The sequence below is a fragment of the Podarcis tiliguerta genome, assembly GCF_965153285.1.
Source record: "Podarcis tiliguerta genome assembly, chromosome: 11".
Taxonomy (NCBI): domain Eukaryota; kingdom Metazoa; phylum Chordata; class Lepidosauria; order Squamata; family Lacertidae; genus Podarcis; species Podarcis tiliguerta.
In genome coordinates this window covers 45,508,969-45,533,957 of record NC_139544.1, presented here as the reverse complement: position 1 = coordinate 45,533,957, position 24,989 = coordinate 45,508,969, and the positions used below count along the sequence as shown (strand labels likewise).

The 24,989-nt window shown below is 42.0% G+C and overlaps 1 protein-coding gene across 6 annotated transcripts in view; it reads right to left on the bottom strand.

Moving 5' to 3' along the window:
* Positions 1 to 24,989, bottom strand: part of RICTOR (RPTOR independent companion of MTOR complex 2) — a 61,271-nt gene that overhangs the window by 11,220 nt on the left and 25,062 nt on the right. For 2 of the 6 annotated variants that reach the window (XR_014502773.1, XM_083402612.1), the window contains exons 13-32: positions 22,506 to 22,596; positions 22,334 to 22,400; positions 22,140 to 22,220; positions 20,106 to 20,206; positions 16,908 to 17,070; positions 16,123 to 16,224; positions 15,976 to 16,022; positions 14,475 to 14,610; positions 13,037 to 13,084; positions 12,276 to 12,478; positions 11,094 to 11,220; positions 10,362 to 10,526; positions 9,821 to 9,897; positions 9,638 to 9,716; positions 8,074 to 8,183; positions 7,436 to 7,523; positions 5,873 to 5,965; positions 4,849 to 4,955; positions 3,932 to 4,161; positions 1,142 to 2,171 (exon numbers count right to left, since the gene is read on the bottom strand). Coding sequence is in view for 3 of the 6 variants with exons in the window: in XM_083402612.1 (XP_083258738.1) it covers positions 1,142 to 2,171; positions 3,932 to 4,161; positions 4,849 to 4,955; positions 5,873 to 5,965; positions 7,436 to 7,523; positions 8,074 to 8,183; positions 9,638 to 9,716; positions 9,821 to 9,897; positions 10,362 to 10,526; positions 11,094 to 11,220; positions 12,276 to 12,478; positions 13,037 to 13,084; positions 14,475 to 14,610; positions 15,976 to 16,022; positions 16,123 to 16,224; positions 16,908 to 17,070; positions 20,106 to 20,206; positions 22,140 to 22,220; positions 22,334 to 22,400; positions 22,506 to 22,596 (3,145 nt within the window). In the remaining 3 variants the exon portion in view is untranslated. The remainder of the gene's footprint in view (positions 1 to 1,141; positions 2,172 to 3,931; positions 4,162 to 4,848; positions 4,956 to 5,872; positions 5,966 to 7,435; positions 7,524 to 8,073; positions 8,184 to 9,637; positions 9,717 to 9,820; positions 9,898 to 10,361; positions 10,527 to 11,093; positions 11,221 to 12,275; positions 12,479 to 13,036; positions 13,085 to 14,474; positions 14,611 to 15,975; positions 16,023 to 16,122; positions 16,225 to 16,907; positions 17,071 to 20,105; positions 20,207 to 22,139; positions 22,221 to 22,333; positions 22,401 to 22,505; positions 22,597 to 24,989) is intronic. The other 4 variants (XR_014502774.1, XM_083402613.1, XR_014502775.1 and 1 more) reach the window with 2 other exon arrangements.

Sequence of the window (24,989 nt, the reverse complement as noted above, 5' to 3'; positions counted from 1 at the left end):
CAGACTGGCATCATCTGTATTTTCTACTTTCGTATTCCATTCTCATTCAGAAACTAACTTTGAAAACAGTGCAGTTAATCTTTCCATTGCTCTGAACCAATAAAAACCCCACCTGATTATTAAAATTATTATTTTAGAGTGAATTGCTTTGAGCAGGAGGGTTGGTTTTTCAATGCAACTGAGATTGTATGATTGGTTTCAGCAGCCCTTCCTGAACTGAGACTGTGAATCAGTTGGTAGAGCATGAGACTCTTAATGTTAGGGTTGGGGGTTCGAGCCCCGCACTGGGAGTTTTTACGATAGGATCCCACAGCCCTCCCTGAATTGGAAGGAGGCCCTGAGTTTGCTATTTTCCCTAAAGCCTAGTTGATCAGAGTGCTAGGAATGCCCTAGGAATTCACTGGTATAGGCCCTTGCCTGAAGTGGAAGGCCATGACTGATTGAAAAAAGGAATTCTCATGCTGCTGGAGCTTTCTCTGAAGTTGAAACTGAATGGCTGTTTGCCTCTTAGGTGGCGGAGGCTATGTGTAATGGTTCTAGGGGTTGCTCGTGCGTAAATCGCGCCACACCTGGGTGGGTTGCCTGAGTGAACCCTTTCTGTCTGGACAGCCACTCGCCCGTGGCTGTCTCAATCGCTGGCAGAATCCGTCAGTGGGCGTTTCTTGAACTTCTTCCAGCATAAAAGTTCTTTGACGCCTAGTCTCCGCCTACTTTCCCTGCGCAGAAGCCTTCTGTGCAGGGAGGGTGTGGGCATCGGAGGACCCGTGCTCTCCCCGCTGGTCCCCGGCAAGGAGTCTTGGAGCCACCTCGCTGATTCCCCCATCTGCCCCCCTCATCCACTGGTGCTACGCTGATTTCCTTCCCCAGAAGATGTGCTGCTTCTCTCCCTCCCGGGACGCTCTCCGGAATCCCTCTGGAGCCCTCCCTCTCCTTCTGGCTCCGATGGCAGTTCCCTGACACTATGGAAAACATATCAAAGGAAGCGTCGGCTGTGAATGCAGCTCTCCTCTGCGTACATTTAAACTTGTTTGGGTCACATCCCAAATTCCTGGCTAATTCTTCTCTTGTTGAACAGCTGGAATCATGAGAACACGACTTAGCTATGCCATGAAGAAAACTTGAGGGAGGAAGAAGTGCTTACCTGTTTGGTGTCAGTCGAGAGTCTAGACTACCAGACTTCATAGTAATTGTGTCTGTGAAGAGCACATCCTTTGCTGGAGACGCCAGGGCTTCCGAATGGGACAAAGAGGGGTGCATCCTTTGCTGTTGCAAGCGTTTGAGTGTTGCATACCCAAAAGCATCTCGCGAACTGGTGTAGCTGAAGTTATAGTCAGCCAGGCTTTTTATTGTGGCGAGCGAAGGAGCTTTAAGTGACTGCGCTCTCCGAGGAAGGGTGTGCGAGGACCCTGGCGGTACCAGGGAGACAGAATTTGATTTTGAGAGGGGGAGGTGGTTAGGCTGTGGGGTTGAGCACTGGATCGTTTTAACTGTCTTGGTACTCACCACAGTACTTAAACTCCCACTGTCCGTGTCTACGTTTGTAGTGTCCACTCCCACAGTCTCCCGCGAAGGGCTCGAACTCATTGAACTTATGCCACTCGTGGTGGTATCCGTATTGAAACTCAAGCTGCGGCTTTTGAAGTGAGTCTGCGTAGAAACCTCTCCTATCAGTCTTTCCCGGCTGGCATTTTCCCGGTGGTTTTCGTGGCCGAGGCCTTTGGGAAGCTTGAGGTCATTTTCGCCTATACTTGGAGTGCTATCTGCATCCTCACTGTGTCTGCTCCCGACAAACGACGTCTCTAGTTTCAGAGTGTGGATTTTAGGCACCCGGAACATAGGGGTGAAGTCCTCGCCTCGTGCAAAATCCATGCTGCTGGAAGGCTCAGTTACTGTACGATTTCGCCTCAAACCCATCTTGCTCTCCGAAGAAGATAGTTTGCCACCTTTAGGATCGCTGCTACTCCTATGTTTTTTATTAGGCAAGGTTAGAGAATTTAAAATGCGGTTCTTCACAAGCCGGCTTGAAGTGAAGAAGGGGAAGGGATTGCGATCCTTATCTTTCAAGGGTCCCGATCGGTCGTAGAAATTCTGTTCTGCGTCTTCAGATATATCTAGGAAAAACGTGCTGGTAGAGGTGCTGCCAACCCTGTCATCTTCCAAAATAAACATACCTGAAATTTAAATAAAAACTTGCATTGTTAAAATATCTTTGGTCTATGAATATTTGGTAACTAAAACTAGCTCTGAAAAGTCTATGAAAGCCAACTGCATGTACATTTCTGAATTGTAATGGCTGAAGCCTATTTTAGGTAGGGGGAATGTGCTTAGTATCCTTTTATGTGCCACTAAACGTTATTTGTAAGATCAACAGAACCTGGCCTTTTTTTAAAAAAGAAATGAAACAATGGTACTCAACACTTAATCACTTCTTGAGCAATCAAAATTTTCATGTTAGTGCTCTTAGTTTCTCCTTTTAACATGAATTTAGGGGTCTTCAGGAGCCAAACTAATTCATACTGTAGTTGAGGGGTCAGTGTTTGTTCACATCAACTCCCACCTGTCCTAGTCAACATCGGCAATAATGATGGGAGTTGCGGTCCAGCAACAGCCGCAGGCTAAAATCAATTCTAAAATGAATGTGCCTCTCTTATATCAAGACATTACTTCACATTATCTAGTTGGTGATAGTATTTACTCTCCCCACCTGACTTTTCTGATTAGCTCCAACGTTTCCCGAGCCTGCTCTTTAAATATGTGATACTCAAACCATCCTAATAGATATTTTGACGTTTCCCATTTCCATCTTAAATCAGAGTTTCTAACTTTCAAGGAAGAATTTTCTCAAGTCCGGTCTTTATCTGCACTTTTATACTATCATCCTAGAGAAGAAATGGATCTAATTCTATGCAAAGGAAATCAGTGTTTTATTTTTTCATTTACACCAGATAAAAGCATGATCAAAAATGATTGGAAGCTGAAACTAAAAAAAGATTTTACAGAATCTCCAAGGGGGCTTTACCCAGTGGTGTCTCTCTGTTGACGGAAGGCACTTAGACCCAGCAGAGGCTTCTGCCAGCAGGACATAGAGGGTGAGGTTTTTGCCAATTCTCCTTCCCCCAGCAGCTGCAATCTGCCCCAAGGGGTTGGGGGACTGTACAGTATAGTAGGGAGGGGAGTAAGTGGCAATTCCCTCCTTTCACTGATGAAAGCTTTCAGCTGAATCCAAGTGCCTCTGAGCAGCAAAGTGACATTCTGGACACCCTATAGCCCAACCATTTCTGAAATTATCAAAGGATACCCAGCCACGTTCTATAAACCTCATCTTTATCCATTAAGCACAAAGTGGACGTTCGGGTTGCAAACGTGATCCATGTGGGATGCATGTCCGCAACCCGCGTCTGCACACGCGTGGGTTGGGATTCGGTGCACATGCATCTGGAAAAAGTGCGATTTAGCGCTTCTGCGCATGTGCGACTGCTGAAACCCGGAAGTAACCCGTTCTGGTACTTCCGGGTTTCAGTGGTCCGCAACCCGAAAAAGTGCAATCTGGAGTGGCAGTAACCCGAGGTATGGCTATACATCATGCTCATGTAGGAATACAGAATACCTTCAGATTAGAAAGTTAATGCCTTCTCAAAATGGATAGGCAAAAGGAGATTCCAATTGAACATCAGGAAGAACTTTCTAACAGCAAGAGCTTTTCAACAGTGGAAGAGACTCTCTCATAAGGTTGTGGACTCTCCTTCCTTGGAGCTTGGCCATCTATCACGGATGCTTTAGTTGAGATTCCTGCATTGCAGGTGGTTGGACTAGATGACCCCGAGGTGCCTTCCAGCTCTACAATTCCATTGATTTCACTGGCCAGAACCATGATCTGCTTTTTCCCCAAAGGGAATTTACTAGCTGTGCTGGCACTGCTATGCATACTTACTTGACGGCGCAGATTCACTTTCACTGTTGTGCCTTGAACTGGTAGATTCAGAGTTCAAACTAAGCGTGCTGGGAATAGAGGAGAGTTCGTTGCAGAGTTGCTCCATGTCATCGGGGACAACTGGCCAAGGCTGCCTACGGCTGTGTCTCACTGCATCCCAGTTGTGATGCTTCAGAATGTCACAACCTTGTTTTGTTTTGGCGATCAGGCCAAGCACATAGACACACGTCCTATGTTTATAAAACAGAAATCCAGTTCAAACAAATATGTATTTTACATTCAGGACACCAAAACAATTCTCCAGCTTCTTTTCCCTCCCCTCAGGAAATGTGCTGTTACTTGTGCTGTCAATATACATGTGAAATGAAAAATACAAATCCTTTGTGTAAGCTGGCCTACAACTCTGAGGTGCAATCTTGTACATGTCTACTCAGAAATAAGTCTCACTTAGTTCAAGAAGGCTTATTCCTAGATAAGGTTGCAGCCTTATTCTCTAAGGGGATACAGAGTAGAACAAGGCGTGTAACAGATATGAGTCTTATTTCATTCACTACATGCCTCTATTACTTAAAATTATTATCACTCAATACAGTAGGAGACATCAAGTTTTGTCCCCATCTTCTGTGTGCGCTCCACAAATCATGACTGCAAAACACCCCCACCCACCCCCATAAATAAGCCTGCAAAACTAATGTCACACAGAAATATAATAACATAATAAGTAGCAATTTGCTATTTTAATAGAAAGATTTTTTTAAAAAATAAAAAGAGTGGTTCTGCCTTTCTTCATCTGAAAATCATATACCGTTTCTAAAGAATGAAGCAGCAGATGGCATAGAATCATTTTAAAGACTCCAGGGCAAAATAAAAATCCTATAAACCCCTTACAAGTCAATTTCAAACCATGTTATACCTACCCTCTAATAGATAGAACTTCACAATGCTGGGCAAGTGCCAATATATCAGGGATGACATTTTCTTCTTGAAGCAAATTCAGACCCCAGTTTGAAGATCCAATATTACCCTGTAATGTACATAATTTGTGATCAAATTTGCTATTGGCTGATACTGCTGATACTATGTCATATAACAAAGGAGTATTGGTTAGAACTTGATGAACAAAGTTAAGATATTTTGTATACAGTATAAGCTATAAATTTCTTTATACCTACACAGCAGTCTCTTTCACCCCAATTCAAGCCTTTTCTTTAAAAAAAATTAACAGCACCTTGTTACAGTCTACCTACTTTCCCAACTTCATAGAAATGACTTTAAATCTTTTATATTCTTCTCCCTCTCTCTCTTTCTCTCTCTCTCTCTCACACACACACAAATATGATTGTTAATTTGGCTAGAAATATAGGGTTGGGTTCATTTGCTCCCTTCCACATTGCAGAGTCTTTTGTCTTTAGATGCAATGCCCTCATGTACCTCACCTTCTACATTTTGATATCTCTTTTGGATTAAAAGGAAAAAGACTAGTGGCTTCAAACACTGAAAATTGGTTATCAAATCCTGAATGCCCTACTATTAGTAGTCAAGACAAATCTATATTATTCAGGGAAATAACGTGTATTAAGTGCTTAGTTATTATTTGCTGTATCTGTGGCCATTTACAGTGGTATCTCGGGTTTAGAACTTAATTCGTTCTTGAGGTCTGTTCTTAACCTGAAACTGTTCTTAACCTGAGGTACCACTTTAGCTAATGGGGCCTCCCGCTGCCGCCGCACGATTTCTGTTCTCATCCTGAAGCAAAGTTCTTAACCCGAGGTACTATTTCTGGTTTAGCGGAGTCTGTAACCTGAAGCGTCTGTAACCTGAGGTACCACTGTAATTTGCAACATCCAAAAATCAAAAGCAGATCTGTGGGGGAACCATTATTGTTATTTTGGTTGCAGAAATGCAGAAAACACCATTGTGGGTTTTTATTTTTTTACTAACCAGAGCCCAGAGAGCTGCCTTCAGCTGCTTAATCCCTTCCCATTTATCCAGCATGGGGGAACGAACAGTGTAACTCAGGTCAGGAACAATACTCTAAAGAATAAAAAGATCAATCACAAAGTAGCTTCAATGTGAAGCTTAACATTCTTCAAATCTGCTGAATTGCTTTTCAAACTTACATAAATGCTAAGAGCAAAATACAAATAGGTTTAGTTATTTTTTTTAATATAAAAAAACACTGAAAACTAATGTTTCAAAAACCACCAACCATTTAAACAAGAGCACCAATGGTACAACTAAAGGCAGATATACAGAACAATGATAACAGCTCTGGTCATTAAATAAGGTTTTTGTTTTTTTCATTTCAAGAAGAAATATTTTAAAACACAAACATGTAATTCAATTTCTATAAAAATAAGCCAGTATTCTTTTCTTCTTTCAGTTCAAAATTGAGAAGACACAGCTCAGAATTGGATCACATAAAGCGAAGAACAGCAGTATCTTGCACATTTCAGAACCAATCAGCTAGTCCTTAGCTATAGCATCTCAGAATGAAGAAAGGAAGGGAAAAAAGCAAATCCATGCACAAGTTGTGTGCTGTAAAGCGCATTCCCTTCCAGCTGGAAACAGTTCATGGAAAGTAGGTGCCAAAAGTTTCTGATCCCTCAAGCAGAGCTGGTATTGTGGCCCTGCCTCCCTTCTCTCTCTCTCTGCTGCAGCCTTATGGAATGGCTGCAGCTGGGCGACAGTTGGTAGAGGAAGATACCACCACCTACCAGTGTTTGACCTCCTACCCCCGAAGTCAATATTCATAGCCTAAAAATGCAGAAAGACTAAAAGGCAATAGGATCCTCAGGCAGACCAAAGCAGTTCCACTGCAGGTGGGCCCCTTTCATGATTCTTTGGGTCAATTCCGGTGGGATTACCACAAAAGTACTTGGGGCAGCATCTAAGTCCACTTGCCCAGCAAACCTCCGCCCCTTGCCCTCCCCCAATCTGCTTTAGAAGGTTCATAGATCACAGAATAGTAGAGTTGGAAGGGACCATGAGGTTCATCTAGTCCAACTGCCTGAAATGCAGGAATCTTTTGCCCAATGTAGGACTTGAAGCCATGACCTTAGGGGAACCCCTAGCATAAATTTTGGGGGTATGCAGGGAGGGGGACTCCTGCGGCACAAGTGAAAATCCTTGTGCTAGCAGGACATTTTACTCAGTGCTACCTTGGCTACAACCCTTGCTTTCTGTTCTGCAAGCAAAGTCTATACATCTCTCACTCGCTATTCCCATCAGTGAAAAAGAGTCTTCTCTGTGCTCCAGCTAAGTGAGAAAATTTAATCCCTAGCCAAAGCAAGCTTATTTTATAGAACAAGGATGCATTCCCCTTCTGCAGCCTAAATAGAAAAAAAAACCAAGCCAAATTTCCCAATGAGGTTGTATATGCCACACAACCCTGAACCACTAACATCCAAACAAATGGGGGGGGGGGGAGAGACCAATTCCAAGAAGGCTGCAATGTATTTAATGTTACCTTGATTTTGAATCAGGTATATTAAATTTCCTCACCTGAGCTTCCAACAAATGGCAGCCTGTTTTGTGGTGTACCAGTTGTCCATAGAGGTGAACCGGCAGATAGACATGTGGCCGCTGTAATCTGCCAGAAAGAAAAATGGTCTGTTTGCATAGTAAACAATAGAAAGTGTCCTTTCATACTGTATCACGGTGTGGTACGCTGGTTTGACATCAACTGATAGGAAGTGCCTACAGAGGGTGGTGAAGACAGCACAAGATATTATGGGCTGTCCCGTGAATCTGCTGGATGAAAGTTGCCTCAGGAGAGTGAGGAAAATTCTCAGGGATGATTCACACCCTGGCCGGCACTTTCTTGATCTCCTGCCCTCGGGCAGAAGATATAGAAGCATGATTAGTCACACCAACAGGGTAAAGAACAGCTTCTATCCGTGGGCTGTTAGGCTGCTGAATGAAAAGATAACAACAGGGTAACTGACTTTCGGGTTTGGTGGGTGTGCGTCAGTAAACAAGGGGAATTAAGACTAAGAGAGCTGAGTGGGGGGGTGCTCGTGTAATCTCACTATATACAAGTTGTACAAGTGACAATAAAGTATTTCAATTTTTATTCCTTATGGCTATTTTGTAGCAATTGCTTTAGCAAACCAATCAAGATCGTTTGCAACTTAGCTTACCTTTGGTTGCTCCGGCGAACATAGTTATCGCCATCAACAGGTTTGCGGTATGTGGTAAGTGCTTCATTGAGTTGCTCTTCTATCAAATCGACATACTTTAAGTTGTACTCCTAAGATGATGGGATACAGAGCTCATGAGAGAGAGAGAAATCTCCAGCAGATTTTTGTATTCATAATACTGTACTATGCGACACTGTGATCCAAATGAGAAAAACCTCCTTATTTTCATAATTCCAAGGGAACCACTGCAGGTTTTTGAAGTCAAACGTTTGATTAAATGGCGAAAGCTATTTTGGAATGAAAATTTTTATTTACATGCCTGGTGGCTCGGCTACATAGAACAGGGCCTTTAGTGTTGTGGCACCAGTTCTCTGGAATTCCCTTCCTCCTTCAACTGTGGGCTTTTGGTATATATATATATAAAACATTTTTCTTCACCTGATTTTTACTAGTTTTGTATTATCGTTAATTTGTCCATTAATAGCATTTCGAATATGTTTGAAGTTTTACTATGCTTTTATGTTTTGTTGTTTCATGTTCTTGGATATTCTGCAGTTTAGCTGTCTAAACACTTTGCAATAAATTAATTAATTCACGATGCAGAGCCTTTTGTTCTAGAATAATGGTTGGCAAGACTGGGAAATGGCTAAAACCCTATTATCCCTAGAACATTCTCTGTCTCTCATTTTTACAGAGTAACCTGTCTGATATAAATGGGGAAATTGTTTCTAACTTGTCAATTTCCTCTCCACAGCACTTCTGTACAGTTCTCTTCTCTTCCATGATGGAGCAGATCTCTACCCCATTTTGTAAGTGAATACATTCAAGTGTCATTTCCTATGTTGCCAAAGGATTTATTCTCCTCTTCAAATTTTGGCCCAAATAGCCTTCTTCAAAAAAGGTGAAACTACATGTTATGTTGAATCATTTCCAGCAGCCACATTTTCTAAGCAAAGGCAGCTCTGGGTGAGAGCAAACTGGTGTGGGCATTTTTATTCTGGGCAAAGCTCAGCCTTTCCTCCCTGCTGCGTTTTCTCTGTAAATCTGTCCCGTGTCCTTTTCCTCTAAAGCATCCCGAGTGCTTATCTTCAAATATACACCTGGAATCCTCCTTCCTGCAACTTCTTAACTTAAACTCCCTGGGAGCTGTTTCCTCCTAGATACAGAGCTGTATAACGTTATCCAAAGAGAACAAAAGTTATCCAAAGAGAATCTAATTCCAGTGGGAAAATTGGTTCTGGATCAGGCCTGTAAGCCTAACTTTATACATAAAGTTTATACATAGTTTATACATAATGGGACCAACAAAAGCAGGACTGTCAGATGCAATGAAGCTGAGCACTATGCCTAAATTCAGGAACCCTTAAAAACCCATCAGGTCCACAGACCTGAGAGCAATGCAAGTGGCTCTCACCTTCTGAATGAAGAAACACAACTGGACCATGACTGGATGAGGCTAGCACATTCATTCTAGGGAAGTCTAAAGGGCTGGCTTTAGCCAAACAAAGTCTCAGCATGACAAGTTATGAATTTCACAGAGAGATTTGGATTTGTTTAAAAGTACCTTCTGCCATTTCTCCATTTGTTTTGTCACATAGCCTCGTTCATTTAGATAGGAAAACCCTTTTGGGATTGACAGGAACCTGAAAAAGTACCATCATATAACATTTATAAACATGTTCACCGATTACAAAAATGCAAGTTAATTTGGTTTGTTCTCATGTGAAGTAACATATTTCGTGTTTACCTTAAGAGCAGAAGCAAGCCCTTGTCTCCAAGATGAGACAACGCTGGTTTCATCTGAATAAGAGCATGAAGATTTGCCTAAAAGAGAGAGCCAGGGAGAGGGAGGGCAGTTATGTCTCAGGAAATCAGTTTGGTTACACTGGCACTCACATCAATAAGGAATTAGCAGGAAATTTCAATATATACAATAATGGGGAGGCCTCCCCATCCCTGCTTAGACGGGAGCCAGTGCTGAGCTGGGGGATCCTTTAACTGCTCGGAGGGGAGCAACAACCACACACTCCTCAGCTGAGCAGTTAAAAGATGCAGAGGGAGGAACAAGCAATACCCGCTGGAGGAAGTTGCTAGCAGAGGGACTCAGGAGTAGAGGCGGTTTCACCAGTGATATACCGCTGAGTAAAGCCGGCATCACGGACCGGTCCTGGGTGATATATCACCCAGGCCTAAGACCATTGCATGAGAAGTATGACGTGCTTCTCAATAAACTGATACACAACAGTATTCATTCATGGTAACTTGAGAATGGACGGCAGGATTCTCACCTTGTCTTCACATGCCTCATCGAGGATATCAAGTGCTTCAGAAGAAATGGCTTTATTCTTGTCATGGAGCTGGGTGACCAGTAACTCGATTCCCCAGTTGCTGAAGAACTCTACGTTGGCTCTCAGCAGTACTCGTAAGTGTTTTGTGGCATATAGCCTACAGCTCTACGAAGAGAGTAAACAAGCAAATCAACGGCACGGGAAATACAATAGAGAAAAGTAGATTTTGCACACAGAAAGCCAGATCCATGCTCTCTCCAAGCACTCAGCTTGAACATACACAGTGTGGGAAGTGGTCAGGGGTATACACACAAGCACACCAATATCAATGAGAGTGCAGGTTCCACTTAAAATCTTATCATAGTGAGCGGAAAAGTCTGGAGGAGGCTTTTCAGCATGTTCAGACCCTACTGCTTAACACAAGAAGGTCAAGGTGGTGTGGCTGCACCTATACCTCTCCCTACTTTTAGCTCACACGTATTGATGCAAAACACCTAGAGCCATTCATTTAACAAGCCATTAAAATTAAATGCAAATAATATACTGCCTTGAGATTATATTGAGGCTGAGAAAAAGTGACTGATCCAAAGTCACAAGCTCAGGGCTGAGATCAAAAACGTATTTACACCTAGGTCTCCCTAGGCCAACGTTCTATCCGTAACACCACCCGGTGAAAACATCCATTTAAATATAATCTTCAGAATGTAGGCATTTAGAGGTGTTGTCACTTACATCTGTAGATGCCGTTAGGATTTTGGAAAGAATGACTCTTGCTAATCCATCTCTGCTGTAGTCCAAACTAGAAACAGTCAGTTTGAGTAAGTGATCCTGGTTCTTCAAGGAGCAAAGATTAAGAAGACTGGAAAAAGATGGAAACATTTAATTGTAAATCTGTATGAGAATTGGACTAACTTTAAAAGTCCCTCCATTTTTCCTTCTTTGGTTGCCTTTCTCCACTATCAAATTTTAAACTAAGTTCTTCAGGCCAGGAATATTTCTCCCCCCTGCTAAAAAAGGTAAAGGTAAAGGACCCCTGACAGTTAAGTCCAGTCACAGATGACTCTGGGGTTGCGGTGCTCATTTCACTTTACAGGCCGAGGGAGCTGGCGTTTGTCTGCAGACAGTTTTTCGGGGTCATGTGGCCAGCATGACTAAGCTGCTTCTGGCACAACGGAGCACCGAAACCAGAGGAGCACACGGAAATGCCGTTTACCTTCCCGCCAGAGCGGTACCTATTTATCTACTTGCACTTTTGGGGCATGCTTTCAAACTGCTAGGTTGACAGGAGCTGGGACAGAGGAATGGGAGCTCACCCCATCATGTGGATTTGAACTACTGACCTTCTGATTGGCAAGCCCAAGAGGATCAGTGGTTTAGACCACAGCACCACCCGCATCCCCCTGCTAAGTTACCCTAAAATCCCATGTAGTCCAATAGGATATAAATTATTTCTATTGAATGGAAGCTGGAGAGTTTTCTCCAGCTTTCAGCATTGAAAGCTTTCTTTTCCTGAAAAATGATAGCATGCTTGGTCTATAGATTAGTTAAAAACTTTATAAACAAATATAGACTTGGGGAAATGTTTTGCATATTATCTTTTTAAAATGTACTGTCACTTTCATAAAATCTAATTGCACACTTTTGAATCTAGTACTGTACTATTCTTAATAATGTACATGAAATGTAGATGGTTTGGATGAGCTCATTCAACTTTTAACAGTATGTGCAACCTAGTTCCTTTGGTCATCTATTTATCTTTATCTTTTTTTTTTTTTTTTACAAAAAATGTAAAAATTAGGGTCAATTAACCACGTCTAGTTATACAGAAATTTAAAAAACAGTGAAAGAATTCATTTTAAAACTTCCAGGATCTGAGTAGTTCAAAAGATTCTTATAACTGAAGATAATGCTTACCACTGAAACACGTTACACTTTTCAAGCATTTTCACTCCGTGGGGTTGACAGGATAGCGTACCAAAAAACAAGAAGTAGTGCTGACTAAGAGTGTTAAGTAACCCATTGTTCTGGAGGCTGCGTTCTGGTTTCAGTCCAGAAGAAGAATTGAGCCAGTGTACAATATCTTTCACTAACTCTTCGAGGTAACCATGTCCATCCTGCTTCAAAGAGAAAGGAAAAAACTTCAGTTCCTTTGGCAGCATTTCCCTGCCTCATTGAAAAAAGACACCCATTTACATTTCTTTGGGCACAAGAGAAAGAAAGCAACCATCAAACCGAAAAGCACCCGATAAATTAAAACCAGAAGAAAAGCCTTCATTGTGAAAACGCTGCAACATGTGTAAACTTTAAAATGTGGGGAGAATCTGCTGTGATACTGCCCTCAGATGATCTTGTCACAAGCTGAAAAGTCAATTCCTGTGGGGATTATGGCTGTCACAAGAGTAAATAAGCCTCAGGCAGTCCCAGGTTTTGTGAGCGCTTAACAGTGGCAGGTGACGAGTGAAGCAGCTCAAGAACAGGTTTTTACAAAAGTGAACATAACACCTTCTGGTCCTTTCCCTCTTCCACCAGCTTCTGAATTTTGTCAAACAAAAACAAAAGAAGAAAATAGACTAGGACGAACACCTTTAAGTTGTTACCCCTTGTGTGTCACAGAGAATTAGGAATGCAAGGCATTAGGCTACAGAAAGTTGAGATAATTTTAAGTCTGTATCTACCTTTTGTTGCACCTGCCTTCCTTCCTTCTTTCCTTCCTGTCTTCCTTCCTGAGGGGCAAAAGGGCATGTTGATTTGACCACTGTATCATCCCCTCCCAGTATCCTGAAGCCTATCAAGCCAGCGTGTAAATTTCATAGGCAAAACTCTACAAATATGAAAGCTAGATTTTTCATTAAGTGGTCTTCATCTACAATTAACTAATTATGCTTCCTAGAGTCCATGCTGCTTTGGTTTGCGCACAAAGGAATGTAGAGAAGACTTTGATTCCTGAATCCACTACTGCCTCTTATAACAGATCTCCCACAGTGCATAAGGGATGAATCAGGTGTCTATTATTCCAGCTAGGGCAAGTCTCAGGATCTATAGCCATCATTTTTCTTTGTTTATTTAATGGGCTGCAATTTTAACCTATGTGCTTTGTTTCCAGAGGTGTTGTTCAGCTGATAAGGCTTCCTTCAGTGAAATGAAGAGGGAAACGATTTTTGGCAATTCCCTCTCCAACCTGTAGACACTTGCACCTCTCATAAATCTGCTCCAGAGAACTGGGAGACCCTTCAGAGCAGATTTAGGGGGCACAGGGATCTGCAGGTGGAAAAGGAATTGTTGGAAATTGCTTCCCCTGCCACTTTGCTAATGTTAAGCCTGACCATCAGCTGTTGGATACACTTTTGTGATCTGAATAATAAACTTAATTATCTGGTGTGTTCTGAACCAAAGGCGTCTATTCATTCTCTAGAGCAGGCATGTCCAACACCCAAGAGACTGTGATCTACTCCCACTATAAAAAAACTGGCAGTGATCCACCCATTGGGTTGACCGAAGTTGTTAAGCTTTTTTGGGGGAACTGGCGACCAATGACATGCCTGCTCTAGCGTTTAGGCAGCGAGGATAGGCAGAGCTGGCTGAGATGTGACTTGGTAACCAGCTAGATCTCTCCTCCCATAAAACTGAGAGATCTACTGCTCTGTTAAATGAGTTGGTTAAAGTTAGTGATTCACTGGCCAATCAGAATGAGGGTAACTAGATACCCATTGAATACGGCTTACCTAGTGATGTCCTGCAGTGCAAGGTTAAGGGGCAGGGTAAAGACTATGAAGGACTCCAGAGATATCAAGCCATTTTTATTTTATTAATGAATTGCTACAGTTTAGGGCTCTTACTAATGTGTTACATTCCCACCCCCACAACTTTATATATCAATGGGATAAGCCATACATTTTTATAAACTCCATTCTTCTTCTAAGATTTTGACCAGCAAATACTCATATTTCCCTGTCTGAATTAAATGTTCCAATTGCACTTCCTGGCAAACCTGGTCTAATGAATCTTCTAATATTTTTTAGAATATGCAATAAAGGTAATAACTCGCCAAAAGGTAATGCCAACAATACAAGAAGCTGCTAGTTGTTACTTGGAGCTAAACAAAATGAATCTTACCTCTTCAGATTCAAGGAGATACTCAGTTAACTGGCAACCTACAACTGTGAGCTGTTTGGCCTTTGCGTAATCCAGATCCAGGTTGGCATACAATTTGCTGCTGGGCTTGTAAAAATACATCAGTCGCCGTATAAATCTAACATTAAACAGACATATGAGGTGCTGAAAAGTTTGTTGCAAGCTTCAGGCAAATGTGTATACCACACTGTTTTATCTACGAGATGGCGAAGAGGCTTTATGTTTTCAAATGTTAGCACCTATACTTAAATGCAAATGCTATTATAGGGTCATAGTGAAGTCAATACATTCTCTTCCCATACTAGCCTGCCTGCTCCCTGCTGCTAGCTTATGTATTGCTTGTGATTGTACTGGCTTACTGATGGAAGAGCAGATTAGTTTCCTAATACAAAAAAACCCAAGCAATATGCATTTATTAATTTATTTGTTCATTCTATTTGCACGCTACCATTTAACTCAGTTCTATGTGCAATATATGGAAACATTAAAAATATATAGCTACAATTCAAAACTTTACACAATAAAACTTTAAAAGCAATTATAAAAATTCCAGTAGCCAAATCTAAAATCAGCTCATGCACAGAAGCTAAAACCAATATAAAACCAGTAACTGGGAAGCTTGGTCCAAAGATGTAATGCACCAGAGAAATGTACCCAGTACAATTTTTTAAAACCTTGAAAACAAGAAGGGTCTTGACCTGGTGCTTAAAAGAAAAACACTGGTGTCAGGGAAGCAACTCTTGCTGAGGCAGTCAATAAATAGGGTGCCAGCAGGAGAAAGGTCATATTCCTGGTAACCATTCATCTTACTCAATTAGGCAGGGGAACCTTGAGATCAGCACCCCTGTCCTTTTTCCCCAAGAGTTAATTCAATTCAGTGAATTTCCTTTTCTAATTCGTAACACACAAAGGCCAGGTTATTCAGAACTGTAACTTGGGAAAAGACAGAAATGCAAGCACCTTTTCAGGAAATGTGTCACATTTCTTAGCAAGTGATGGTAAAAAACATAAAGCAAATAATGAAAGATTTCACCTTTGAAAAAGCACACACAGCAAATAGAAGCCAGTGTGATGTGGTTAGAGTGTTGGACTAAGACCTAGGAGACTGAGGGTCCTAGTCTTCAAGTACAGTCGTACCTTGGATCTCAAACGCCTTGGCTCCAGAACAAATTGGCTCCCGAACAATCAAAACTCGGAAGTGAGTGTTCCGGTTTTCGAACTTTCTTTTGGAACCCAAACATCTGACGCGGGTTCTGCAGTTTCCAATTGCCTGCAGGAGCTTCCCGCAGCCAATCAGAAGCCACACTTTGGTTTCTGAACGTTTTGGAAGTTGAACGGACCTCCAGAACGGATTCCATTCGACTTCCAAGGTACGACTGTACAGACAATTTACAAGTGTCAAGAACCCCCAGAAGCAGTTGTAGGAGGAAAAGCAAGCTGCCAAGGCAGAACGGAACTGCCCCCCTTTAGTAAATATGAATACCTGTTCCACTGTTCATCTTTGTTGAACTTTACGCTGATATTTGGCCACTGCAAAATAGATAAGAGAGTTTTGTAAGACTTGTATGCCACTTCCTTTCATTTCAATTTAATCCTCAGACGTTAATTAGGGAGCCATTTAACGGCTTACCTTTAGTATGGTCCCTATCAGATTCCAATTCCACTCAAGATTCTCTTTGTGATGAAGAACTTGGCTGTCTCTTAGATTAATTAACAGTGCTTCATCAGTATCCTTGAATAGCAGAAGGAAGAAGAGAAATCAAAGTTCAAACTGCTGCAACACTTGCATCAGCATTAGAAAGTAATATACAAGTTAGCAGATTATTAAAATATATTGAACTGTAGACAGACCACCACCAAAATGTATGCCCACATTTTCTCTCTCTCTGCACTCAGAAGCCATGTCAGATTTCTAGTGCAACAGTTTCCCCACCCTATCCCCCCAGTGGCGTAGCGTGGGTTGTCAGCACCCGGGGCAAGGCAAGTAATTTGCGCCCCCTAACCCGGGGCAAGGCAAGTAATTTGCACCCCCCGCTGCACTGTCCCTCCCCCAGATAGTCCCTCGCTCTCTCTCCGCACCGCACACCTGGCACCCCCCCCCTCCACAGTGGGCGGCGACCCGGCGGCTTGGATCGGATTCGCACAGCCAGCACTGCAGTGAGAGAGAGAGTGAGAGAGCCAGGTAGGGGCAGAGAGCTGTGAGTGCGAGCGCGCCCCCCAGATGTTGCGCCCGGTGCGGCCGGCCCCCCCTGCACCCCCCACGCTACGCCACTGTATCCCCCCATGAAAGGTTTTCATTTAAACTCGTAATTCCTAGCAACTCTTATTTTGGAAATTCAGCTTAAATCAATAAAGATTATTTGCTGTTTACAAAAATAATAAGGAAAATCACAGACATTGAAGTAAAATAGCTACCTTTAGAATAAAGATGTCTTTCTGCACACGATACTGATCCCTTCGCTGATGTGTTGACATGGCTTTCTGAACAATGTGATCTAGATGAAGGCTATAAGGTTTCGGTCCTCGTTTCTTCATTTCATGAAAGCGTTTTAGACAATTTAGTGCAGCGCTGGCCCGTCTACCAAGGGGGAAAGTTGACAGTCAAAATTTTCTATAAGATTACTGCCTTTAGTAAGGATCTGAAAGGATGTGAAATATAGTCAAACTGCATTTCCCAGGGATCTTTGCACTAGAAGATGGCTTCAGAGTCTAACAATGGCCTGAACAACACAGCCCTGACCCGTTTTGCACCTGCCTGTCACAGCTACAGGAAGAATGGTGGGGAGGCATCCAGGAGCCAGTATGCTCCTGGTTGCATGACCAAGCCTCAAACTTGGAAGGATGACCTTTTACAGAAACTAATCTGAGGCAGATATAAACTGAGCCTAAATTTGTTCCTTTTAGGAGCGCTCCCAATTTTAAATTAGGACAGGAAAACATTCCATTTGACTACTTAAACAGCTACTGTAAAAGTTTATCACAGGCATTCTGGAGCAAACCACAACTCATTCATTAAAGCGTAATCACTCCATTTCTGGGTTCATGATCACAGGCTTTAAAAAGAGGGAAAATTTAGAATTTGAACCTGACTAGAGATAACTTAGAACCATGAAAACCACTGAGAGATTTGCTACTGATTTGAGCAAGATGAAACCTTTATTTCAATGGGAAAAAATAGTTAAATCAGATTATTAACTGGATTAAATAGTGATTACACTCTGAACATTCTGTTACAAACAGATTTGGGATTCCACCCCCACACCCCAAGGTATATGATAAAATGAGCTTTCTCGTGCAATTTGTATTTTACAAGATGTTACCTGGTACTTGTCAGAATAACTATTCATTCAATTGTTCTTTATACAATTTTTCTATATCAGTTACATTTTGGTACAGATTAATTAGGCCACAGTTTAAAGTGATTTTATGTAACCGTGTCAGATGGCAGTAGTTCTTTATTGTATTGATGAAGAAAATGTTTTTTAAAATGGGGTCAACTGGGGAAATATTTAGATCAATTACATGAACACTGTAATAGATTCCTAATAGGTATTTTCTCAGTACATTATGTATTTAAATGGGAAAAACTTATGAAGATGTAAATGAGTGGTAAAGATGATAAAAACACCAGATTAAAATTCAAACACCAGTCTTGAATATATCAAAACCTCCGTTACACTATGAATCACAAGTCGTCTTCTCTCTCTCTATATATATATTCTTTTTTAAAAAAGGAAATAAAGATACCAAAAGGCTTATGAATTTACTGAGCCAGTGCTGCTGGCATAATCACTCATTGCATGAATGGTTTTTGTGTAGGGTGTCCAATAAAATTTGTGAATGGCTTGTAATTTTGGCGGGTACAGGACGTTGCTTCACAGAACATATTATAAACTGTACTGCGTTTCTGAGGACTTGCACATAAAGTCCAAACAGAAATATTAACACACTTGAAAACAAATGAAAACTTCAGAACCAGAAAACTAGAAAGTCGTGCTTATTGTTTTCATTTTAAACAAGCACAATCTGTCTTAATCAAAAGCTGTTTTGGCAAGACAAATATTCAGGTTTTACAGGAAGCAAAATCCCTGAGTAAATTTGTCAGCTAGAAATTTTGGGTACAATCCTAATTTAGAAATCAATGGGAGAGCTCCTCTAATGATACAAGCATTGCAGCCTGAATTCCTGAATTCTTCAGATATCTGCTAAATGTTGATTTTTCTGGGAAACCTGACAAACATCAAGTTTGCTTCCAAGCCTAGGTCAACACACTTGGTAAGGAAGACCATGGGCCGAATCCAAAACTGTCCATACAGAAGGAATGGACTTTCTCTTGTGCAACAAAACTTTCCCTTCCTCTCCTTTTCAGCAACCTATATGTCCCCTCAAATCTGCTCCGCGACAGAATAATAATAATAATAAATTTTATTTATACCCCGCCCTCCCCAGCCAAAGCCGGGCTCAGGGCGGCCAACAACAATCAAAATAATCCAACATTCTAAAAACCCTTCATTATAAAAATTAATTAAAATCAAATTGATGGCAACCATTAAGCAAGATTCTGTGCAGATTGCCGGGGGGGGGGGGGTCAGGCTGCGCCCTGACCAAAGGCCTGGTGGAACAGCTCTGTCTTACAGGCCCTGCGGAAAGATGTCAGGTCCCGCAGGGCCCTAGTCTCTTGTGACAGAGCGTTCCACCAGATTGGAGCTGCGGCTGAGAAGTCTGTGCATGTAACACTGGGCACCAAGCACTAGGCCAGAGAGCACCTCATGCAAAGCTAAACCATGGCTTAGTGCAAATGAACAAATGTGCTGGATCCCAAAGTGTAGATTATGGCTGCAGTGCTCCTCTCAACCTAAGCATTACATCCAAACGTGGGCTTGTGGACTGTCTTTCCTGTACCACAAGCAGTAAACCACGGACAAACCCTGGGGTTGTACTCAACTAACTCTTACTTAGACCCACTGAAATGAATGGACCTAAACTGACCATGCCATTACTTTCAATGCACCTACTTTGAATTAATTTAATACTACCCCTGATTATAGCTTGTGGTTCATCTGGAGCACCAAACCATTGCTTAACCCATGGCTTAGCCCTGGGTAGCACAGCAGCAGCAAACTGGGGGAGGAGGTCAGTGGCTACAATCTTCACTCCAGGAACCTAAATGGCTTGGCCTTACATGTAATGAGATTAACTATCTGTAATACAGAAAACAAAGGGGGAAGAAAAATTCTTAATTTCCCCACTGCATGGAAGGTGGACTTCATGTACATACGATATATATATTAGATAGCTTAGTTTATTAGCCAAAAGAAGAAGAGAAACTTGTGTCCTTGATTTCATGCCTTTGTTTCTTCCTGCTCTTCATCCTGTTTCTGCTGGGGGTTTTTTATTATCTTGAAAGCCTTTCGGACATGGTACCCATTGATAGATGTTTTTACTATCATGTCCACTGCTCTGTATTCTTTGGATAATATGGTTTTTAATTTCAAATATATAAAATCACTAAAGCCACCCATTTAGATAAGCCATAAGAAGAAGTGCAGCTATAACTGAATTGGATATGCCAATTTAGGGTAACTTCAGCAGGTTACTAAAATGTATGCTTACTGTCTCTTCTCCTTTGCGATGTCAAAAGAAGCTGCCATGTTCATTAAAGTTGGTAAGCAGTGTAAGTGATGGCTATGACAATGAGGAAGAATGGTGTTTGCCTGAAAAAGAAAAGAAACATCACAGATTTTCATTTTCAGATACAGCCCAGGTCCCACCCAATGAAAACCTATTTAACTTGAATGGTATACAAACAGAACTCTGCCAAAAGGAAATCGCTTTTCCCTTCTCTTTCCACTTCAGATACAATTCAGCTAACACAGTTTTGTTTTGTTTTTTTAAAAAAGTAAATACTGAATTTGACATAAATAAATAAAAAAAATTAATTGCCCCAGTAGCACCTTAGAAACCAACTAAGTTTGTTCCAAACAATTGGATTTGACAACTGTAGAAAAAGCACTTGCTAACTGCTTGTATATGTTGCAGGCTTAGACAAGATTTCTAACAATTCTCTTGGAAAAGCCACTTCCTTGAGATATTATCAGTTAGCAAACTGCATTAAAGGAGCCAACAAGCAGTGGATTCGTGCATCTAATGAAGTTGAATGTAAGCTATTTATTATAGCTTATGCTATAATAAATATTAATCTTTAGAGTCTTGCTTTTGCTGCAAAAGACTAACTCAGCTGCTTCTCTGGAGAATGACTTTTATAGCTGGGGCTCTTAATTCTAAAAGTACAAAATTAACAACCTGCAGAAATAATAAATGATGAACATGGAGCTTGTAAACCAATGAGAGCTGACTGTGCTCTCTTGAGCCAGCATTAAATAGCCATCCAGGGATGGCCGGTAATGAACTGAAGAAAGTGAGGATCCATCAGTGAACTAGCTGAGTTTCCATAGCTGAGACAAGTCTACAGGAAACTTGACTGGGCAGGAGCAGTGGCGTAGCGTGGGGGGTGCAGGAGGGGCCGGCCGCACCGGCCACAACATCGGGGGGGGGGGGCCTCGCACTCGCAGCTCTCTGCCCCTACCTGGTTAGGGGGAGCAAATTACTTGCCTTGCCCCGGGTGCTGACAACCCATGTTACGCCACTGGGCAGGAGCCATGCTTACACACAGTCCCTAGTCCTTCTGGTAGTTCTCAGCAAGGCAGCAGGGTTTTGAATCATAGCAACAGGAAGGAAGTGAAAGATCCAGCTGCACAAATTTAAGATGGGGAACACCTGGATTGCCAGTAGTACATGTGAAAAGGATCGTGGGGTTTTAGTAGACTACAAGCTTCACATGAGTCAACAGTGTGATGCAGCAGCAAAATAAGCTAATGTTATTCTAACAACAGAAGTATAGTGTTCCAATCAAGAAAAGTCACAGAACCACTCTATTCTGCCTTGGTCAGATCACAGCTGGAATACTGTGTCCAGTTCTAGGCAACGCAATTTAAGGAGGATATTGACAAGCTGAAACGTGTGCAGAGGAGGGCAACCAAGATGATCAAGGGTCTGAAAACCAAGCCTTATGAGGAACAGTGGAGGGAGTTGGGTATGTTTTGCCTGTTAAAGAGGAGACTCAGAGGAGATATGATAGCCATCTTCAGATATCTAAAGGGCTGTCCCATGGAGGACAGAGAAAGCTTGTTTTCTCCTGCTCTGGAGGACAGGACCCAAACCAATGGATTCAAGATAAAAGAAAGGAGATGAAATAATTTTCTCACAGTAAGAACTTGTTGACAGTGGAACAGACTCCCATAGTAAGCGGTGGACTCTCCTTCCTTGGAGGTTTTTAAGCAAAGGTTGGATGGCCATCTGTCATGTATGATCTAGTTGATATTCCTGCATTCAAGGGGGTTGGACTAGATCACCCTAGGGGTACCTTCCAACTCTACAATTCTACAATCCTATGACCTTTTTATAACTTACTGCATCTTTTACTGGGGCAAGGACACACTTCCAGGGAACCAGAGGATTCTTTGGGTAACTATACCTTCTTCCTTAAGTAAAATATTCCTTTTAAAATTATTTTGTTTTCTTCCCTCCTTGGAAGATTCCCAAAGTAAAGAATTTAACCATCAGTATATGAAACAAAGTCTTCCTTACCATATGCAAAAGTTCCCCAAGTAAGATTGTTGCTCTGACGGATACATGGTCATCGCTGCTTGTGATTACTTCAACTAGACCCTGGAGTAAGTAAGAAGTGAAACTCTATTGTAACCATCTCACTGTTCTGCTTTGCCCAGAACCTACTACAACAGAGTTAACCAATTGTCATTTAAATGAAAGTCTGAACGTACTTCTAAGAGTCCATTTCTGATGAAAGCAGAGAGAACCAGCGCCAAGTAGTTGTCCATGAGGTCAGGCCTAGATAAATGTGCAAAAGAAAATTGAGATCAGCTTCATGTTCTCTTTCATATTATCTAAGTGAAGCAGGCAGAAATGACATTAATGCTTTTGATAACACAATACCTTGATCTGGCTCGGTGAGGTAATATAACTTTAGCTTCTGCAGCTACAAAACCATCAGAAAGTCTCCAACTATCTTGAAACCTGCTTGGATCTACAAGAAAGCCATCGAGTGAAAATTCTGAGTTTAATTAACAAGAGCAATGGAGTATGTCAGTACCATAATCCCTAGCACCTTTCATTTTGATTTGGTATTATTATTTCGCTCTCCTTGTCTCCTGCTTGTTCCTCTTGATTTCTATGCTAGCGTGTGTGCTTTATAGCTACATAAATACACATAAGCTACCATTTAGTTAATCACATAATAAATGGTATCAGGTTTAAATTACAGTAGGCACTAATAGTCTCACATTTATCTCAGAAAGACATACAAGTCAGTGACATATGAAAGTACACAAGGTGGACCTATTCTAAAGGCAAGTAAAATGTACTGTTTCCACACTTTAATAAAACTTTACATGTTTCAGGTTTCAGAACCAGAGAGATGGAAGGAACCTCAAAGATTCTCTGTTAATGCAACATCCCTGATGACAGACCATGTATATGAGGGATGATGTGGATTTCTTACATCCCTTCCAGCCCTGCCCCCTTTCCATTTTCCCCCCTTTAATTTTACCACGCGTGAAAAGCTGAATGCGCACAAGTTGCAGGCTTACTGTATAGGAACCACCTTATAACAGCCATTCTTGTAAATGCAAGAAAACTGAAGCCGTATGTTTATGTACGCAAGTCATGTCGAAACCTTTTTATTTATGTTTAACAAATTAGTTTCATTACACCACATGCCTCATTCTTGGCTACATTAGGGGTAAGTATTCAGATAAATAGCATCTGTGGTGGCGGCAGGAATAAAGGGGGTCTAGTGAAATACCCAGAAAAAGCCCAGCTCTTAGCAGTATATCTTCATAAGAGTGTAAAGGTGGTGCAAGGAAGTGTGGGGACTGCCTGAGCATATCAGAGCAAAAGTGGGGACAGAGGCATGACACATTCAGCCTTGTTGCAAAACAAAATCTTAGCATTTGTCTGAACCACTGCCCCTTTCCACCTCTTATTTAACTTTGTTATACTATTGTTTATGCTCTTATTTTTCTCTGCTGTTTGCACATCTGCAGTTCATATGTGCAAGTGAACACTTCAGGAATCATTAATGGAGAGGGGGGAAAGGGATGCCATGAAGGCCAAGCAGCAGATGAATTAATCAGTAAGCACTTCAAGCTGCTGCTTGGCTTTATGGCATCCCCTTTCCCCTCGTTTGCCAGCTACCGCCGAATTGTTCATGTGTACACATGACCTGCAGATGCACAAAAAGCAACAGCAGAGCAGTCACAATGTAAGAGAAGCCTGTTGGTGTCCAGGAGATAGCCAGGCTGATAAAGCATACTTGCAGGGAGAAATCATGAGGAACCTTGCAAGGAAGTTAAACCCTCTTTAACTTTAATTTTTCTGATAACTAAACCTGGAAGTGGAATCTTCATCGATAGAGGGAGTCCACAATATGCTATGAATGACATCTATATGAAGCTGTCAGTAGAAGATCTGGAGCACAGGGTCCTCAATATGCTGATGACACACAGCTCTGTTTCTCCACAACACCTGCATCAGCAGTAGTTGTTTAAGCCCAGAACGAGTGCCTGAATGCAATTGTGGACTGGCTGAGGAACAATAAACTGGCTGGGAGACATGGGAAGATGGAGGCTCAGTGAGTAGGATTGCTCCATAAGATAGGTCAACTGTCTGTTCTGAATGGAAGTGTACTCCCTCTGAAGGAGCAGGTACCCAACCTGGGGGTACTCCTGGATACACCTTTATCATCAGACATCCAGGTGATATATGTGTTTACGAGTGTCTTTTATAAGCTTTATCTGGCATGCCAGCTACGACTGTACAGTGCTACCTCGGTCAAGTACTTAATTCGTTCCGGAGGTCCGTACTTAACCTGAAACTGTTCTTAACCTGAAGCATCACTTTAACTAATGGGGCCTCCTACTGCTGCCATGCCGCCGGAGCACGATTTCTGTTCTCATCCTGAAGCAAAGTTCTTAACCTGAAGCACTATTTCTGGGTTAGCGGAGTCTGTAACCTGAAGCATATGTAACTTGAAGTGTATGAAACCCGAGGTACCACTGTATATGGATTAGGATAGCTTGGCCAATGCAGTGTCAAACTTGAAGCTGGATTGCTGCAATGTGCTCAATGTGGGGCTGCTCGTGGGTCTGGTCCAGAAGTTCCAGAAAGTGAGGAAAGCAGCAGCTAGACTGCTGGTGGGGGCAGCTCTCTGACAGCATGCAGCACCTCTGCTAAAACTTGTAGCATATGGCAGCCTGTGCAACTGTTTAAGGTTGTGTTGACTGAACAACCTTGATCCCAGATACTTTTAAGGACTACCTGAGCACATTTAATCCAGCTCCATCACTGAGATCATCTGGATTAGCACTGCCTTTTATCTGGAAGAGCATGGGGGGGTTTCAGAAGCCACTCAAGCTTCAA